General features: G+C 41.7%; 1 protein-coding gene and 1 long non-coding RNA gene across 5 annotated transcripts in view; both read right to left on the reverse strand.

Moving 5' to 3' along the window:
• The window catches only part of LOC143378914 (uncharacterized), a 92,950-nt gene that overhangs the window by 31,753 nt on the left and 40,088 nt on the right, over nt 1–21,109 (reverse strand). The gene's annotated exons all lie outside the window — the stretch shown is intronic.
• Nachra3 (nicotinic acetylcholine receptor alpha3 subunit) overlaps nt 1–21,109 on the reverse strand; it is a 128,544-nt gene that overhangs the window by 26,935 nt on the left and 80,500 nt on the right. For all 4 annotated transcript variants that reach the window (XM_076830976.1, XM_076830975.1, XM_076830974.1 and 1 more), the window contains exon 3: nt 4,116–4,233. In XM_076830976.1, coding sequence (XP_076687091.1) covers nt 4,116–4,167 — 52 coding nt within the window. In that variant the 5' untranslated portion in view covers nt 4,168–4,233. The remainder of the gene's footprint in view (nt 1–4,115; nt 4,234–21,109) is intronic.

Consider the following 21,109-nt stretch of genomic DNA (forward strand, 5'->3'; position numbering starts at 1 on the left):
TTAGCCAGTGCTTGGATGTGCTCAACAGGCTGGATGTTGGCATGGGTGTAGATTTAAAGTAGAAGGGGATCGTAACTGGTCGGACGAGAGGAATGGAAGCACTGCTGCGAAGACAAATAGGACGGGAGCGCGTTTAGCCGGGCTAGTAGAACGAGGCGACACATGGCCAGACAAGGAGAGTAGGCCTGGGCTGATCAGAAGCTACTGGAAATATTTATTGCATCCACCGCAGAGCCAGGTGGGTGGTGTGCACCATTCTCGTGGCTGCATGATTGATAAAGGTTTTTGGTATAATGGCACAATCGCGCAGTATCTTCCTAGTATTAATATCAAGTGAATTGTAAGTCGGGTTTAGAGGCAAATACTGTACAAGATTCTTGTGCAGGTGAGTAGAGCATTTTTATGGAGAGCTACCTAAGCTAGTAGAGGACTTTGAAATAGATAGAATTTTGGGGAAAAGGGCGGTGTGAAAGAATAAAATCGACAATTAAAACAATGGCGGCACTTTGAAGTTTTACTATCAATTTGTTCATGTTTTTGGTATCTTTCGCAGACTAAAACAGCGAGAAGAAACACGATTTTGAATTAATTCCGCTACTGGCTATAGCCAAACTCGTCCTAATTGAGAATTATTTTGATTTTTTTAGTTCAGGCGAGCAGAATATGTGACCGGAATCACGGACACTGTGGGAAGACTTCTTTTTTGTTCCAAATACGTTCAAACGCTTGCACTGCCACAAATTTGAATTATTTCTCCCTAATAAAATTTGTAGACATTACTGAAACATGGATAAATATATGAACCAAATTGTGACGGAAAAGGTTGCGCAGAATCTTCATAAGAAAATACCAAAAGTTGTGTAGGAAAAAGGGCATCTTACATTAGAATCCCTCTTAAGTTGGCAAATAATTTTGAAACAGGTAGCTATAACTTCTAAACTAACTAATAATTTTGAAACAGATTAAACTTGCAAGCTGACAAATAATTTTGAAATAGATATAACATCTAAGCTGACAAATAATTTTAAAACAGATTAAACTTCCAAGCTGACAAATAATTTTGAAATAGATATAACATCTAAGCTGACAAATAATTTTAAAACAGATTAAACTTCCCAGCTGACAAATAATTTTGAAATAGATATAACATCTAAGCTGACAAATAATTTTAAAACAGATTAAACTTCCAAGCTGACAAATAATTTTGAAATAGATATAACATCTAAGCTAACAAATAACTTTAAAACAGATAAATCCCGAGCTAACACCTAAATAACTTCAAAGCTCCCAGAACCGAAGAGACCCCTTCCCTATCCTCCAATCCCATTTCCCCTCAACCCCCACAAACCCCACCCAGCGCCCAGCAGCAAAGCCAAAAGCGTGCAAAGTGCCACTCATAAACCGGAAACACCTACCCGAGACCCAGCCCTTATCAACGAACCGCGACTGATGCTAAATACTGTAAATAAAACGGAAGCAGGAAGCACCTAATAGCATCGTCGTAGCGACTCCGTAACGTTGCTTAATCTGCCTCGTAACTTTTTCCGCGTCTGACATCGTTCTAATGTAACGGCCCGTCCCAGTTCACCGAGACGCCCTTCCATTTATAATACACCCGACCTCAGGAGCCTGACGTTCCTCGAACATCCCCCTACAGGTCGAGTACACCACTATTAGCCTGCTGCGCATGAAGTTTGAATGAAAATATTCCCAGCTTTCCAACTGTTTTATTCATTTTATTCACTGGACTTCCTCTGACATTTCTCAAGCCAGCGCCAGCAATTGTTGCCGCACCCGCTCGGTAAACAAAGGAAGCTTCACGCCATCCGCGATCGGCGATTTCGTATGCACCAACCCAATGCATTCTGCAACGCGCTCGTCAGACACGTCCAGCCACCACGCGACTACAAAACAACCGCCGGTTGTTTCGCCATGATACCCCGAGCCGAAACTACCCCTTTACAACGAGTGGAAAAAGGCCAACGTTCCCTGGACGTTGACGGCGGCCATTGTCCGTTCGCGCGTGGACGATGAAACATTTACATCTGAATGGGAGGCAAGTCGGCGCAATGCATATGCAGCAGGCAGAATATCTTATATGATAGCTTTTCTGCGGGGGGGATCGTATTTAGGGGTTGTTCCCGGCGCGAGCTGGACCGAACGGCGATCAGAATTGCAGAATCTAGGATCTAGAGTGATGTCTGATGGACTCCGGAATTCGTGATCCTGCAATCTACAATAGGAGATGGAATCTGAAATGTAGATCATGGGTTTGCATGCACGATTGGATTAGGTAGATGGGACTCCATTTTGTTCTCCTTCGGTGGAATAAGACGCTCCTTGTCCGGGTGTTTACAGGTGGGACGGTTCCATTAGGGAGATTTCTATCTTGAAGACTGTCCTTAAACTGCGTAACGATAATTACGATTTGGGCAAGAATTTTATTTAAATACAAATTTCAAGTAACGAATAAAAGTTAGAGAAATTACTGTCGAATGAAAAAATTAACTTTATTCGTCAAATAATCTGAGGTAATTATTTTTATTTGATTCGTTATTTAAATAATTTTTTTATTTAGTTAATGAACAACTCTGCCTCCTTCCTTACGTAATACTTTTTACATTGCAATTTTTTTAAAGGTTTTATATTGAAAATTAGGTTAAAGAAATATTACGTAAGACGCTACCTCACTCCCTCTCATCCCCCTGTAAGAAAACGTAAGAAATCCGCGACACCCTCCTCGCACGAAATCCTTATGTAATTAAATTTCAAGGACGACCCATTAGAATTTGTACCCGACAGATCGTGGAGGTACCAGAGTGGCCCAGAGGTACCAAAATAATACTTCGAGCTTTGTATTAAGTTAGGGCATACAGAAATATGAATTGTAAATTTTCTTTTAACCAGCTGGGTGGGTATGGTGTTATTCTACTCGTCTGGATGAGTAAGTTTCTATTCCACTTACAGGCTTAACGAAGCTTTCTATTCTACTTTGGTTATGTACGATCTTATCCTACTTGTCTGGATCAACACAGACCCACTCTACTCGCCTGACTAAACGCGAGTCTAATCTCCTCGCCTGGCTAAGCGTGAACCCATTCTACTTGTCCCATTAAGCACGATCCTGGTCTCTCTGTCTGGAAAGGCAGAGTGGTACTACTTATCTGATTATGCCCCGTATACTTTACTTGCCTGATCATATACTGGCTCTTCTACTTGTCTGATTTTGTATATCCTTCTTCTCTGTTATACTGTGTTTTAATTTTGTTACACTGGCTACACAGTGCTGGTGAAAGGGAAGCTTGAAAATTCATACTGTCACATGCCTGTGTAACTAAGTATTATATTCTGATAGCCCGCCAATCAATGGATTTGAATCAATTTGAATTTGAAGATAGAATTCTTTGTAATGAAACTACTTCACTTTTATGACTCTGCATAGTTTAGGACTTTCTTTTCACCAGTACTGTAGGGCACTCCATCTAAAGTGTCTGACAAATCATTCGCAACTCCAAGCTACTATTTGCAACTTAAATTAAGTTCACCTAGAAGTGAACCATTAGCAATAGCATTAGGATACTATTTAGCAGCTTTACAGATTCGACACACTAATCCACTAAAAAATTCTTCCCCTCTTCTTCGATATAATATTTCAGTCTCAAAACAAAATCACGATTTCCATATCTTCATCCAGACAAATAAAACCTGAAACTCAACTAAGCTCGCAAAGCTACTCGATGTATCAACACCCAATTAAACATATCCGGAACCTTATACTTTCGCAGAGAAAAATCACCTTCAACCTTCCTTAACGAAACAAGGAAATTTTTCCACCGACCCAATACAATTCAAAGCCACCGCTAGCACCCAACGAAACCAATCAATTCATTAATTTCCCGGAACACGCCTTCTCCCCAGTGCTAAGACGGGCCCCATATCCAATTACGCAAGTATTCACAGCGTTGGGAGTCGACGCCGAAGCCGCACAAGGGCTCATAAACCCCCCGCGTTTCGCGAACGTCAACGACCATCCCAGGCTCCCCAGCGATGGTGTAACAGCCGCGAGGGGCGAGACACGCGAGTCCTTTATCCCTGGATAGATTTATTGGACTTACCTGATATGAGCACCAACACTATCCACATGATCCCCACCAGGCTCTTCATCATGTCATTGTGTCACGTCCGACTCATTTCTTCTCGCCTCCGTGCTCCCCGGACCCTTCAGTTCTAGCACTGGAACAGGGAAAATGTTGCTCGATGGAGTATATATACCGCGACGATGCGCCTTGAATAAGTGTACACTCCTCACGGCTGGAGCGGCGCGCACGTTCCAGCCGTGATCAACGGCCAGCGATCTATCACGTGTCAATTAACGGTGGTGGGGCTGGCTTTACGGGTAACACAAACGTTTATTCTTACGCTAGAAGAATTGTGTACGGCACTTAATCTCTTGCAATGCAATTATGTCTCTCAGACACGATGAAGGTGAATGACTGACTTCTATTATAGTGATAATCGTTGAACCTCGTGGAAAGTGGAAGACTGCGTGTGATTGGTAGACTTAGGTGAATAATTTTTTATATATTTTTTTTTTTTAATTTATGGGCTTGTAGTGCAAGGGATTAATTAATTAAGTGTGGATGGTGCTTAACGTTATATTTCCTTGAATATAGTTTTCTAAATGGAATAATTATTTGTGGCGAAAAACAGAAACCTCTGGCGATGGGACTCGAACCCAAGATCTCTGAATTACTGGTCAAGCGCGTTACCAATTCCCCCAAACTCGACTCCCCGATTTTTACTCTTTTTCGAATGCTTTTAAAGACGAATTCAACAAGATACAGCAGTTCATTTTTTTTTATTTTTTCTATTGTCAGAAATAATTGTAGGAAATAGTTTTATGAAATTTTAAATATATCAGGTGATGAAGTTCAACAAGAAAATTGATAGAATCGAAATGCAGTAGAACTTTCCTTACGCGAATGCGTTTTGTAAGAGCAAGGTTTGTGGGATTGAGCGTTCGAGGGCACGTGTTACATTCGTAATCACGCAAAAAGATGATTTATGAAGTAACTAATTACAGTTTCCAGCGAAACAGCGAGACTATTTTTGCGCTTACGATATGCTCACGGTAAGATGACTATCAGTGATTAATTAACTTCGGTGGACACCGCCACGTCCCCACCTCCTCTGGACAGATAAGGGATTCAATTTTCTTTTACAGCAGAGATTAATTTTATCGAGCGAACGAGCACGGAGGCACGATTTCCTGAATAAACTTTGTCACGTCGAAATTTTTAATTAATCTCCTTGCTCGATCGTGGGACAGCTCGCCAGATCGTTCCCTCGAAAAAATGAGTGCCAGGGTACGTTTGCAATTATTTTCCATTTCAGTCTCCTGTGAATTCCTCAATTCCAGTACTGGAGCACATCAAATCTCTCTTCTTTTTATTTTATGAAGTCAATCAGTTTATCAATCAGGCCAAGTGTTAAAATAAAAGCTGCAGAATTTTCATTGCAATTGCCCCAAATAAAAAAAAAAATAAAATTTAATATCGCGTTTATGGAACAACAGCTGTTAATAGTGTTAACGAGTTAAGCAGAGCAAGCACATCCACGTTTAATGAGTTTAATAACCATGAGGGGATAAGTAGGGGCGCAGAGGGTTAATTCGTGGAGCCTTCAATAAGTAAACAGAAGTAGCAAAATAAACTCCCCAGGCATCGCCAGGCTTGAAGGTTAAAAAGCAGAACTATTAAAGCAACTTCCACTGCAATAAATTGAAGCCTGTACTGCTACGTTGCAGGAACATAAAAGAAAATGTCCCTTCTACCCTCGCGCTTACAGTAACAGAAAGAAACATGGAGGAAGGGAAGTATTTACTTCAAAGGAGCAACTCGCTCGATGCAACAGAAGCTTTTATCGACTCGAACCTAAAGTGATTAACCGTGAGTTCCGCGAGCTTTTCTGTATCTGAATATTATACAGTGGCGAAAGCTTCAGGCACCTGGAGATTTCAATCCCTTCCGTGTCGTTTCTCTAGCAAAAAATCCAACCGATCAAAGAGACCCCTCGCGCCTAGCCTGCCCCTTTGCCCCGTCTTATCAAAGACAACGGGAACGCACTCGCGGGTGATTAAAACAAATAAACCGCTCTGGGCGGGATCGATTGATCATCCTCCACTCGAATGGTATTCTTTCCCCATGTCCAGCTCTGCGGAAAAACGGCCGGGCTGCGGTTTTAGTGGTCGCCACGAGGCAGAATTCGCAGACGGACGGTCGGGTTCGATCCGTTTCGAAGCCACCACACCGTTTCCAGAGCCACGTGCACCGCAGAGCTGCGGGCTGCAGTCGGTGCACTCGGTTCTCGGGGGCGGTTCCCTACAGGCTGCTTCAAATTCACGGAACCACCAGGACGGATGAAATTCTGTGGCTCGGAAGGTGGATCGTACGAAGATAATTGGATAATATCGGAAAACTGAAGATAACGCGGGCTTTGCTGTCGAGTAGCTGGTGCAGCTTCTGACGGGAAACGCCTATGGGCGTTCGCGGAGTGTGGTTGACGTATGCGGTTATAGGAGTCCCGCACATCGACTAGGGTTGAAAGTTTGAATCTTAACTTTGAAGAGGACTCGATGCCGGGTCAGCGTTGGAGATCAACCTGTATGTAAATTGATAAATAAATACTGCCAATCTCGAATTCTGCGGCAGATAAGAAGTACGATTGAACTTCGGTAAAATAGTAGTGCGATTTTGAGTGTTGCTTCTTTCGAAAACGAAGCTTCCTAGGAGAAAACTCTATCCATCGTTTCCACTAGGTTTGAAGATCAGATTTCTGCCGACCCTGTAGCGAACGGTGCGGAAAGCTGTAACAACGATCCCCGTTGATTTGTCGCAGCGCGTGGCTACACCTTTTTTCACTTATCCGCTTACACAAAGCCCCAGCGACCGATTGCCCGCGAGAAAGGGGAGCGAGGATCGTTCGTCCGTGGACCTAGCTTCTGGAATCGTATCAAACACCAACCCCTGCAAGTGTGCCCCGTTGAAACGAAGACAGATTCCATCCACGCGCGTGCAATCGTCTGCTTTGATGTTCCCTCCCTGGATTGACGTAGCTTCGGTCGAGGATGAACAATGCCTTCCGCGAGGGACGCTCTTCGAATGTCTACAGGGCGTTGGAAGAATGTGGGTCAGTCTTCTTGGATCGATTTTAAGATAATGAAAACGGTTTGGAGGGAAGAAGATCCCGTACGGGTGCATGGGTTGAAATAAACCGTTTCGTAGCGTCTAAAGTTGTGTATTGATTAATAGTGAATTAATACTGAAGTGTATTGTTAATTAGCTGTTTGAATAAGGAGATTGAAATTATTAACGGTAAATCGCGTGCGGAAATACTCCACTCCCATTTGTGCATAATGCTCACTGAACGCCTATAGGCGTCACCCGCGCGTAGTGATTAGACTTCTATGTGGGTTCGTCGTGGGTTATGTGACGGTTGGTAAGGTGGCCACCAAGCGACTCGAAGGGAGTTACAGCACCATGCAGGGATATAGTAAAGTGTTCTTCATCTTGTGGATAAGTCGAGAGCCTGGGGGTCCATTCAGCACACTTTTTGCGCGTTAGTAGGTTAAACTCCTTTTCTTTCTCTTAAAGGGGTAGACGCCCCAGAATAATTCCACCTGCACCCCCATCGCCCCTCGGGGAACTGTTGTGGACATTGCTTCGCGAGGTACACGTTACTTCGAGGGGTAAACATTACTTCGCCAGGAAGTAGTTTAAAGCCCTGGGGTGTGTACACGTGTGACCAACTAAATGTGGCCCTACACTAGGGGAGGAGGAACGCGTTTGGTCGCTTGTGACCACAGCCTAATGACTCGCGGCTTCGTAACTTCTGATCACTACGGAGGACATCCTTTCAGTAGTCATATACTTTGGTCGCAGAAAAACGGTCCCATTGAATTCTTCAGAATTTTCGCTTCTACGCAAAGTCCGCACTAGGGTGGAGCGATAACTTGTATAGGAGAAAATTTAAATTTGAATTTTCAGTTGTGGTCTGGGTGCGGGATAGTTGTCTTTTGATTAACCAAACACAACTGTAAAAGAAAATTGGAAAATATTCATGTCTGCAGGTTCCTTTTTCTCCTAAAAATAATCATATAATCATATAATCATAAATAATCATATAATCATATAATCATATAATCATATAATCATATAATCATATAATCATATAATCATATAATCATTTTTAGGAGAAAAAAGAACCTACTGACATGAATATTTTCCAATATTTTTTCCCAGTTGTGTTTGGTTAATCAAAAGACAACTATCCCGCACTCAGGCCAGATGAAAATTCAAATTTTAAATTTACCGCTCCGCCCTAGTCCACACTTATCGGTTTAAAAAAAGCGTAGCAACTTCCCAAATCAACGGTGGCAGGCGACTGACGCCGCAACAGCAGCCAATTCGCATTGGAAACGTTCTTCCTTGGGGAAGCTTCCTCCAGGGATCGCCTAGTACCTGTTTCGCTACTCTGACGCGTCGAGAGCGCCTTTCGAACAGCGACACGCGCGAATCGACGCGTCGAAGGGAATCGAGGACTTGAAATGGTAAGTTACAGAAGTGTTCATTTTTTTGTATAAATCAGAACGTGATTTTATCCTTTCAATTCTATCTTGCGACAATCTGAGAAACTTAAATATTCTACTTTCGGAACTAAAAACATCGTAAAATTTAGGATTATTTTTTTAAGAAACCAACAGTTCCATTCATGTGAAACGTGGATCACGCTTTTATGCATCTTTGAAGAAGTTGCAGTTTTTCTTTTAATAATTTTTTACAATAAATACAATAGTTATATGCATTTTAGTAATAAAAAAAGTGCAACTTCAAAGATGCATAAAAAGGAAAAACCAGGTCCAAATTTCAAATGAGTTGAATCGCTAGTTTCTTAACAAAAAATCCGAAATTTTGCCATGTTTTAGCCCAAGAAATCACCACTTTATTCAGCATGGGATTTACATCCTTTTCGACTAAAAAAAAAATAATTCTCCTCCTCTAAAGAATCTTCTAAAGTAGGACTGAGATTGTTTCTTTCAACACTTCCCAGAGCTTAGCCCACGAACTTACGACTTCACCGCGGAGGAGTGCTGGAATAGTGTATCCATTGCCTTCGAACGTTTGCTCTCTGTTAGGTGACTTTGAAATTCTCTGACGAACGATCGATTCGTCTGGAGCGACCACGTCGAGGAGTGAATCACGTCCTGGCGCGAGTGTCATCGTTCGCTCGAAAGGAGTCGCGGCGAGACTGCTTTAATCCACTCTCCCAGAGGCTCCTCAGCTTTTATTCCCAGCTGCAAGTTATTTCTGCAACGTGGCCCGCGATCGATAAGCACCGAACTCGTCCGCGTCGAGATATGCTTGCTGGTGATACGGGACCGTGGTGGTCTGGCTAGGCACGGCCACGTGTGGCTGCTGCTTCAACCCCTCGACTGGGCCGGAGTGAAGTGAGCAGTGGAAATTTCAACGAAATTGACGAGCAAGGTGTGTGAAAAGTTTAGAGTTCCCTGTTCGCGAAGCTTACAGTTAAGAAGAGCGAAGAGTACATTTTTATACCGTGCTAGCTATTGTTTTGGAGCTGATCTAAGGGTTGGGATAAGTTTGAATTTAATTAAATCTAAGGTAGGTCTAACGAGGAGAGGTTTTTAGGTGTCCGCCTTAGATTGTGTTGGTTTTTGGGTACGTGTTAGAGGGTCGAAAAATAATAAATACCTATGTGTTCATTTATTAACATATTTAGGGCAGAGTTGTTCTAAAATTTAAAATGCAAATCTGTAATCTAATTACAAATTACAAATTTCGGTTAAACTGTAATTGTGTAATTGATTACAGATTATTTTCTGTAATCATTATCATTGTATATCATTTAGATAGTTGACAGAACCAAATGGTCAACTACCTAAATTAACAATTACAGAGAATAATGTGTAATCAATTACGCAATTACAGTTTAATCGTGATTTGTAATTAGATTACACTTTCCCCAACTCTAATTTAGGGAGTGAAACTACCCCTCAAAGTTCGTAGGAAGAGGTGCAAAAGTTCCTATTGTTCGTTTAAAGAATATTATAACATTGTGTATATCTAGTTTTATTTCTCACACTGTTGTAATATTCTTTAAACTAACAACAGGAACTTTCGTACCTTTTCTTAAGAACTTTCAGGGGTGGGTTTCACCCCCTAAATATGCAAACAGGCCAATATAAAAAAGCACGTATTTGTTATCTCTCGGTCTTCTAAAACATATCCGAAAACCAAAGCAATCGGGGGGCGAACACCCGAAGACATCGCAAATAAATTTCACTTTCATTCACTTCTAACTTTACTGTCCCCCGAAACAAGATCCCCAAATCCCTCCACAATTTACAAGTTCTAAAACCTATGTAGCTATTTCTAAAACTCCATGCTGCCAATTCCAAGATTCCACCTCATTTCACCATATTTCCAATTATTATTAAAATTCTTCTTATCTGGCATCTAAGTTCGCCTCTGCCAACACCTCAGGTTTCACACGACACGCGCCGCTCGAGAATTCCCCGACGAAATAGGAAACCGGGTGCAATCCCCTAGTCAGAAGTTTCTACAGCGAATCGAGCACACCTGACAGGAATTTTTACAAAGTGCGGTACAAAGGGGAACGGGAACAATTGGAGCCTGGGCAATTAACTCCAATCATCGAAGCGTTCCTGCTGGAAATTCGAGTGAGAGGCGCAGCAGCGCCCATTAAATCGCAGAAGCTACTCTAAATGGCAGCAGGTGCCCGTTACTCATCGCCGAAATAAGATTTATGAATTCAATAATAGCGGCGCATCGCCCTGGGAACAATTAAACGCGGCGCAATTGTACGGCCGCAGTGCGGTTAAATATCGCGATTAGTCGACGCTGAAATGCATGGTGGGCCAGAGTCGGGAGAAAAAGCGCCCGAAAGGTGAGGGAATAGAAGAAACGAATGCCCCCGCTTGGAAAACTATATTAATCAAATAAATTAACTTCGCGATTCTGTGATCTAAAAAAGTCACCCCCAGTGATCACAAAACAATTTATTTTATGTACCTCCACGCTTTGTACCTACTGTGGTGTAAATTAACCCATTAACTCAGTGTTTCGCAAACTTTTTTTTACGTCGCGATCCTCTTTTGTAATAAGTATTTAAAATATTCAAATAACCTGCGATCCCTCTAAGGGGCCGTCCTTAAATTACGTAAGGGTAATTTTGGCGATTTCTTACCCCCTCCATCCCTCAGTATAAGAATTCGTAATGTTTCATATTGCAACCCCTTCCTTACGTAATATATTTTACATTGAATTTTTTCAGTTATTAAAATTTCTTTTAAAGGTTTATATAACTCATTCAACTTGGTTTTGGGAAATTTAAACTAAAACTACTCCTTTGGAACATTAATGATAGAATTTGTATTCTTTGAAAATTATGTTAAAAAATATTTCGTAAGACGCTACCTGACCCTCACCCTCTTTTAAGCAAACGTAAGAAATTCGTAATGCCCTCCCCCCCCCCCCAAAAAAAGCCTTACGTAATTTAAGGATGACCCCTAAGTAAGCTAAGTTTAATAAGGTAAAGAAAACACATTAAAATGTGTGTTTTAGATTATGATTCTAACTTAATGATATTTTTAAAAAATCGTGGCGGCCACCCACGCATTACCTGAAGAAGACGAGTTAACTCGTTGTTTGTAGACTCCTCTGTTTTAAGTAAGATGAGTCAACTCGTTATAAAAATTAGAGAAGTCTCCAACTTTTTTCAATTTTCCAGCTACCCTTGACTTTCAAACACCCCTTGCAAGCACTAAATAAAAATAAAAATATCTCTACTGGGTCAATTGCAAAGGAGATGGAATGCAGAAAGTTAATTCGTCGAACCCTCAATCAGTGAAAAGCCATAGCAATATAATGCACTTTGGCACAGTGGCGTCTGAATATTTTGAGAGCTTTTTCTGAAGCTTCTGGGAACCTTCCGGTCTAAAAGTCGATTTTTTTCATTTCATTTTTCGAATGTTCAACCTTTTAGGAATGCGTGTTCAAAAGGATTTGTTGAAATTCGTAAAATTCCCGAAGTTATAGGCGTTTTAAAACTTTAAACGCGCTTTTCTCGAAACAGTGTTCTCAAAATGGTGGGACCTGTAATTCCAAAAGTTATTATCCGATTCGACTGAAATTTTTTTTATTTTGAAGAATATACTTCTGGCTAGAGGGGATACCAGACAAAAATACAAAAAATTGAATATTTATAATTTTCTAAAGCGTCGAAAAGATGAAAACTGTAGGAAAAAGTGATTTCAAACTTTAGGTGTCGTTATTTTCTAAAAAAATGTCATTTTTGTATTTGTTTTCTGGTTCCCCCCCTAGCCAGAAGTATATTCTTCAAAACAAAAAAGTTTCTGCCGAATCGGATAATAACTTTTGGAGATACAGGTCCCACCGATTTGGATCAATTTTTTGACTCCCTGACTTTGACGATTCCCCAGTGCCGTCTGCAATGATTAATTATAAAACAAAAAATATATTTCTATAACTTAAAACATCCTTAATACAATGCAAAAAGTTTCATTAAATTATATATAGTAGTTTTCCTTTAATTAATTCCTAAAGATCACCTATTTTTGGGGGCTCTAGACCGGAAGGTCACCTTAAGGTCTTCAAACCCTCCTCAAGCCTTCGAAGCTCTCCTGCAACCAGCACTGGTCGCGCAACAAACATCTCATTGCAAATTGTGGTAGGATCGAACAGCAGGGGCGAGATGGAGAATCAACTCGTCATCTTATGATCGTCGCCCGATTCCTCGGCCAATGCCCGATGATTTATCGCCCCGTGCCTAAGACCTCCATCCATCAGTGTCCGTGGGTCACAAAAAAATGGCCGTCGACCCGCAACTTGTCGATACTCCGTTTAGCCATCGTGATTACAAGCTGCCTGGGCCCTGGCTAAGTGTACTTTTTAACCGATTCCACCACGCTGTATTCTTCCACCCTGTATACTCGAAGAAGCCACACCCTACGCAAGCACCGAAATTTAAAAAACCATGCTGAGTTTACTAAAGCTCCAAAAAATAAAGTAGGTATTAAGATAATTTAACGAACGACTGAGTTTTAGAGTAATTTGAAAATAATTTCGAAATAAATATTTAGCAGGGTTTAGGGCAGTGTTTCCCAACCTTTTTGTGCCATCTAAGCCTTTCTAAAATTCTTACGCCCCCTACGTAACATATACATAATTTTTAATATTCAAAAACTGAATTGTTCACTGAAGAAACTTAACTAATAGGTTTTAGGAAGAAGTCGCTAGGAAATTGTTGATGAAACACAGTAAGTAAATTTTCAAAACATATAATGGAGAACTGAAATTAAAGTAGGGTAAATCCGGGTGAGATGGCCTCGCGGGTGAGACGGCTCGATCACATTTATGTTCTAGAACATTGCGATTTTCAGTGGTTTTTAGTGGTATATTGCGCATCGCTCACACGCTCTATTAATCGTGCTTTCTGTTTGCTTTCTACTGTGAAATCAGGTAAGTTATTTGTAATGTAAAAATTGATTATTCTCGAAAATTTTCTACGTGTTCTTTAAATGATTATTTGGGCCGCACGTTGGTAGAGACTGGTTTAGGGAATTGCAGGGAGTATCGCGGGGTTTGGGAGTGGACGTAGGGGTTTTCAGTTCGAAGAGCTCACAGACACCAGGACCTGTGAATTTTCCATGAAGCGGCTGGGGAAAGCTGGCGATCGATCTTCGGCCCATCGGTACTGGATGTATCTACCACGCGACGTCGCGCCCACGGCGACGAATAATTAACAGACGGTTTATTTATCGCGCTGGTTCGGGGAAGGATAAACGTGACTGGAGCAAATGGCAAGGTGATGGAGGGAAGTGGTTTCGAATCGTTTGCTGAGCTTTTCCGGGGGACGCTTGCGGAAGATGTCGTTGGGAGGGTTGGAAACGTGTTGTTTGGGGGATGGCGGAGTGGCTAATCGAGATAGGGAATGGGGCAGAGATCTGGGTTGTAGAATAATATAATATATGCGCTTAAAAAATAGCGCAGACTGATAAACATTTTAACGTTCTTCTGTGGTTTTGCCTTAATATCGGTCTCAAAATCTGACGTAATCCGATTTCGAAAGTGTGATTCTTGTTCGTTGGATTTGTAGCAGTTACGTTTTGGTGACCACGTTCTTTCTCTTCGGTACTTTTCTTTCCCTACGTTTCTAACTTTCACTTTTCTAAATTCCCTTGCTATTTACAACTTCCTTCCTATTCTTTGTTCAATTCGTTTCCCGAGGCTTTCGTCTGGGCCTGGTGTTCGTTGAGAACATGTGGCGACCAGGTCCGCGCGAGCCGAGCGAAGTCGTTTCTCGAGTAGCTTTCTCTTTTATCTTCATCTCAGTTTTTCTTCAGTTTTCTGTCTTTCTCTTTTTCTATTTCCTTCCTTCACCTTTTCTACCCCTGGTCAAGGGTACGGTCGGTGAAGAGAGTGAGTTGGATCTCTGCAGTTCCTGCGTGAACACCCCGACGGCTACACGCGAATCATCCAGTAATATTGTCGTTTTTCTTTGATTAAAAAATAAATTGAATGCTTGGTAAGTCGGAGTTGATGTTATTTCACCTCATACCACCTCAGATTCATAGTTCCCAGTGGAACCTCTAAAAATTAAATCAAAATCATGCAATCGGTGGCTGAAAAGCGGCGATTTTTCCGAGAAAAATTCGTCCTTGCTTCTGCGCTACTAAAAACCGGTGACTTTCTAATTTTTTTTATCAAAATCTCGAATTTTTATGGATCGTATTAAAGGCTCCACGTGGAATGGCACATGTTTTACGCATTCTGTAATTTTTCCAAGACGGTGAACCAAGAGGAAAAAAGATTCGAGAGAAACGCGTTTAAAGTTTCTGGTCAAAGGCGACGCTGTCTGACCTTTTTAGCTGTTAAATCAACAATTTTGCGAATTTTAACATAAACCAAACGGCATTTTATTCAGAAAAGAGAGTACTTTCAGAAACTGCAACAAAAATCGATTTTTCGACTGCCTAGTCCCCTTAAATAAATTCCATGTGTTTCAAGGAATAGTGAGAGACCATATCTGTAGTAACCTCCCTTCTCTAAGCGATCCACCGTTCACCCACAATTAAATAAATATAGCTATTCCATGCAATAACCAGTTTTCTAAAATGTGTCAAACTCCGAAGGGTCCCTCGTTTCCCAGTCACCCAGTAAAAAAAAATAACCAACTCCAACTACTCTGCTTAAAAAAACTCAACCCCCACAAAAGAATATTCCAAACCCCGGCATCCTGCCACCAAACAACAACATCGCACCCAACAAACTCAACAATATCCCCCCTGCAAAACTAGCAAACAGCACCACAAAAAAAAGGCAAACAGCAAGCTTACACCACACATAAATCCGAAACTTAATGGATGCCCCAGGTTATCCGTTCTTTAACCGTTCCTCGACGCCAAGGATCTCCTCGCGATTTCCCACCCCGGCCAGGAAATCCTGTCCCGCGAAAACAGAAGGGGGGTAAGTGGTCGACGGGGTAGCTGCCACCAGGCGGCCGGGGTGGGGGGGGCGAGCTTACATCCGGCGAGCACTCGTGGAAATTTCAGATTCGACGAGGACACGGTCGAGGCTGCCAGCGCTGGATAATAATTAATTTTCCACGAGGCAAATGGATGCGGGTACGTGTTCTCCCCGCGGAGCTTCCCCCTCCCGCTGCAGCGTGGAATGGATACTTACATTCTGCATGAACCATCCACCAGGGCGGAGGGATGTTGAGTTTTCTCGAACACGCCGAGGTGTTTACACGGGCTGCGGCTTTATAAAATATACCAGCGTCGAGAAGACGCTGGAAAATGTAGCCCACTTCGGTGTTGCGCGGCGAAATGCTCGTGTAAGAACGTTTCTATAACGCCCCCACCTACGCTCCGCGAGCGTGCTCGTGTGGGAGGCACTTGTCTTACGCTTGTGCCCTGATTCGCGGATTGGATTTCATCCCTGGAGCCTGGGACGAGCGGAGGAAACGCTGGGCGATAAAAGGTTTGATGACCTCTGGTCTGCGGCTACTTTCGAAGCTTGTGAATGACTCGTAGGGGATCTGTAACTTTGCGTTTGCGGGCTCGTTAATGTTGTACGGAGGGTGGATTGGGAATTGCCCAATGGAACTGCTTGCAATCGCTGAGAATTGCTGCGAACATGATGCTACTTATATTTTCAAACTCCCTTTCAGGTGAAATCCAGCAGACATACCTTTGCACGAACTTGGGTTATATTTTCCAAAAAATTCTGCCTTCTTTAATGCATTGTTTGCACAAAGGGATTTTTTTAATTTGCACGACTGTATTTTTTATTAGAAAATACACAATCTTGATATTTACACCGTTGTCCTAGCTCTAGTAGTTTCCAAGAGATTCGACCATGTTTCTCACCCTCAAGTTTGAGGCAGTTTCATCCCTTCAGCATGAATGTTAGTCGATAAACAAAATTCCTGTCAAATATTTTAAATAGCTTGTAGCAGTTACGTTTTGGTGACCACGTTCTTTCTCTTCGGTACTTTTCTTTCCCTACGTTTCTAACTTTCACTTTTCTAAGTTCCCTTGCTATTTACAACTTCCTTCCTATTCTTTGTTCAATTCGTTCCCGAGGCTTTCGTCTGGGCCTGGTGTTCGTTGAGAACATGTGGCGACCAGGTCCGCGCGAGCCGAGCGAAGTCGTTTCTCGAGTAGCTTTCTCTTTTATCTTCATCTCAGTTTTTCTTCAGTTTTCTGTCTTTCTCTTTTTCTATTTCCTTCCTTCACCTTTTCTACCCCTGGTCAAGGGTACGGTCGGTGAAGAGAGCCAGTTGGATCTAGGTAGTTCCTGCGTGAACACCCCGACGACTACACGCGAATCCTCCAATAATATTGTCGCTTTTCTTTGATTTAAAAATAAATTGAGTGCTTGGTAAGTCAGAGTTGATTTAATTTCACCTCATACCACCTCAAGCTATTTTCTACCGAAGTCGAATCAAAATCGGCGATTGTCACTTCGACGTGCTCCCTTGTGAGTTTCTCTTTGAGAGGAGTTCTAATTGTCAAGTGCAGTGGCGCAGTGGAAAATGGAAAAACCCTTGCAGAGTATCATCGATGAGCAGATACCTCTGAACTCGATTAAAAGTAGGAAGCGCAAATTTCAGTGCTTCGGATGGTCTTTACGTACACCATTCCGTCTGATTTTTAAAATGGGATTAGACACCGCGTAAGATTTTTTCGAGGGACGAGCAACCCCCAGCGCGCGGGAGTTACGGGCTTTCAGCGCGTTTAACGAAAACGAATGCAAAACGAGGGAACGAAATGAATTTACGGCAGCTCGTATCGTAACTCAACCGCGTCACGGACGAGCACGAGACATTAAGTTCTTGTTCCGGGCTCCACCCTCTGCTCTATGATTCTGTAGTACGCTGTACGCACTTCAAAGTACAGTTCCAGTTAAGGGGTTACGCCACCCTGAGGCGCTCGAAACAGCACTAAACTAGACGAATTTTTTTTACCGATACTACGAGGTTGAAAATTATTTATTTTCTTCTTAAGGGTAGAGCATGTATTAGTGCATATATTGTATAAATACTGTACGAAAATATTAAAAAATGACCGAGTTATTCGTTCCCCCGCGAAGCTCGTCCGCCGTTACACGCGTGACTGACCTAACAAATTGTAACGGACATGTTCGTCTGAAATTAAAAACCCGATGATTTTCGGGTTCTTTAATAAAGTACCTACGATGTAGCATAGGGATTTGAGAAGAAAAAATTTATTGCACAAATGAGAGCAAAGTGAAAATAATTATACGTTTTTCACAAGACAAAACAAATTTAAAACATTTATTATATACGAATGGGGTATAGGATGGAAAAAACTGATACGCTACATCGTAGATAATACCATTAAGAATACGCGTACCAAGTTTGAACTCAATCGGACAAATAGTTTTGGAGATATTTGACAGGTCATCTTTGAAAATGTAGTTTCGAGAAAAACGCAAAAGAAGAAAAGTTGAATCGTAGCTACCTGCTGCGGAATATCCACATCCGCGCCTCGTTTAAAGTCTACAGCTCGGCTATTTTGGGGAAGTTTTGCGTCTAGCACGGCTTAAATTATTCTTAAAACTTTACGTAATAAGAAAGTGCAAAGAAAAAAAATCGTTTTTTCAAAACTTTCAGGGTGGACCCGAAACCTTGGACGGAGCAAAATTGCAGTCATTTTCGGCATTTTTTTTTTTAGGAAAATAATAAAATAAAAAGAAAAATTAATAGGAAGCCTTTTATTGTACAACTCTCGTCGGAAAAAATCGTATTTTTTTTCCTACAAAATGGCGGCTTTGAAGATTTCGCGCCTCTAGGTTAACAATTCTCTGCCGCCCGTTCCGTGAAATATCATAAAATATTTTAATTTAAAAGAGTTGAGACACTTTTAAAATTAATTCAATATGGCAACTCAAATATGAAATATGCGGCCGTCCTTGAAATACGTAAGGGTAATTTTTGCGATTTCTTAACTCCCCCCCAAGTATAAGAATTCGTGAGAATGTATACTCCACCCTCTCCCTTACGTAATATTTTTTACATTGCATTTCTTCATTTATTAAAATGCTTTTAGAGGTTTATAAATTCGCGACGTCCTCCCCTAAAGAGCCTTGCGTAACGAAGGACCACCCCTATTGCTAATTTGCTACATGAAAAAGAGTTAATCTTTTTGTCTCGAGCCCCTTAACTTTCAGTGTGACAGAAAATGGACATTTTATTTTAGAACGGAAACCAATCCCTATCGATGGAAGAATACAAAATTACAGGCATAAACATTTCACTATATTTGTCAATTTCTTCCGTCCACAATTTATTTATCAAGCCCGCATTTATAAATCCACCCCTACGGGCACCACCGGCCAACAGTTAATATTCATAACATCTTCGAACGCTCCCGACAAACGTGCATCCAACATTCCTCTCGCTCGCAAACATGGGAAATTTATACAGCCGAAAGGGAACAGGCGGCAGAAGGAGAGCTGATCACAAAAGGGGGCAGTCTCCGAGAAAGCTTTCGGTACGAAAGCAAACGGCACGACTCTGCCCCGTCGAAAGAAGAGGAGACGCCGCGACTGTGGCGTAAAAATCGAGAAAAACGACGACGGAAAGCGGGGATCCAGCGGCGATCTCCTTTATTCGCGGATAATTGAATATCAGCGGAGGTGGGGGGGGGGGTTGGGGGTTGGCGGAGGAAGCGATATTCCGTGGGAATCCTGGCATCGAGAACTGTCGGCCTAGGGGAACCGATCGGGGCCCGGGTTTCACGAGAGAACGCTTCCCACCAGCGATTCAGACTCATGGAAAATTAAATATCCACGATCCACCCTCGCCCCACGGACCCCCCTACGCCGCGGACCGCCGGAACTTTCTCCGATCCAATGATGGAGGGAGAATCGATGGATGTTCCCTCCGACAGTTTGTAGAGACCTGTCCGGGCTAGTTCTAATTGCAATTGGAAACAGTATTCACTGGGTGGGCTCTTTTCTTTCCTGGTTTACAGACTTTTTAGTGGCTAGGGAGCCTGATGGATTCAGCACGGGAAGCAACGTCGAGATTTGAGTGATATTAATAGTGGATGTTCTGGGGAAGACAGTTTGCAGCTGGTCTACTAGGGTGGTCAGGAGAGCAGCTTTAATTTTTAATGAAAATAATGTTTGGTGTACTGTATTAGTTTGGGTTTTTAGTCTTTTTAGCTGCTATGGAGTTGCCCAGAGTTATTTATGGAAGATTCTTGGGAACATGTTCGTCTTAAGATGGATTTTCTAGGGAAGACACTTTTCGTGGAACTAAAACAGAGACATCTAATTTTAAGGGGCCATTTCGGTTAGCGTGAAGATAAATTCAGCGATTTTCAGGAATTTATTGCGACGAAAATAATTGTAGTGATGGAATAAAACCTTTTTCTATTTATTAAACTACATTTCTACGGTAAAAAAAAATATAAAAGTAATAAAATTGTTGCTTTTCAAATGCTTTTGAAAGCGGTCTCGGCGACATGTTTAAAAATTCATGCCTCGTCTTATGACTTATCTGAAAATAAAAATACAAACAGATTCTTTATCAGTATGTCTGTCGCTACCGCTCGGACTATAATTAGTGATTTATCTTAAGAATTAGCAAAATGGCGGGCAAAATGCAAGAGAAATGTTTTTTCGGCTTCTTGCTTTTGCTATTTTCGATTTTAAAAGTAGGTTGGACTCAATGAAAATACTTGGCTTTAGTCCCTGCGAGAGTCATAGATGTGCAGAATAAGCAGTAGAATTTATAAAGCAATCGGTTCGATAGATTTTCAGATTTTATCTTCGCGATGTGGATAAATGACGTTTCGAGAAAAACGCGTTCAAAGTTTTTTATCTATAGACGCCGAGCCTCTGCGCTCCCTACAAAATGCCTCTGTAGAAGCTAAAATAATCGGAATTTTCCCATGAAAATTTAACAGTGCGTTCTTGAGGATATGTACTAGCGAAAAATGTTTTTAAAAAAATCGATTTTTTCAAACCATCTAACCGGAATGACCCCTTAAGGGGACTAGGCAGTCGAAAAATCGATCTTTTTATTGCATTTTCCGAAAGTACTATCTTTTCTCAATAAAATGCCGCTTGGTTTATAGTAAAATTTGCAAAATTGTAGATTTGGCAGCTAAAAACGTGAAGCGGCAACCTACAGCGTCGCCTTTGCCCAGAAACTTTAAATGCGTTTTTCTCGAATATTTTTTTCTCTTCATTTTTCCTGATTGCGGGCGAATTGAGGTTGAAATCGAGTTGGAAAAAATTACAGGATGTGTAGAACATGTGTCATTTTGGCGCAAACCTCTGATATGATCTGTAAAAATTCGAGACTTTCATAAAAAAAATTAAGAAGTGCGCTACCAAAATCCGGCGACTTCTTAATTTTTTTTATGAAAATCTCGAATTTTTACAGACCATATCAGAGGTTTGCGCCGAAATGACACATGTTCTACACATCCTGTAATTTTTTCCAAGTC

Source organism: Andrena cerasifolii, chromosome 2, assembly GCF_050908995.1.
Source record: "Andrena cerasifolii isolate SP2316 chromosome 2, iyAndCera1_principal, whole genome shotgun sequence".
NCBI classification, from domain to species: Eukaryota; Metazoa; Arthropoda; class Insecta; order Hymenoptera; family Andrenidae; genus Andrena; species Andrena cerasifolii.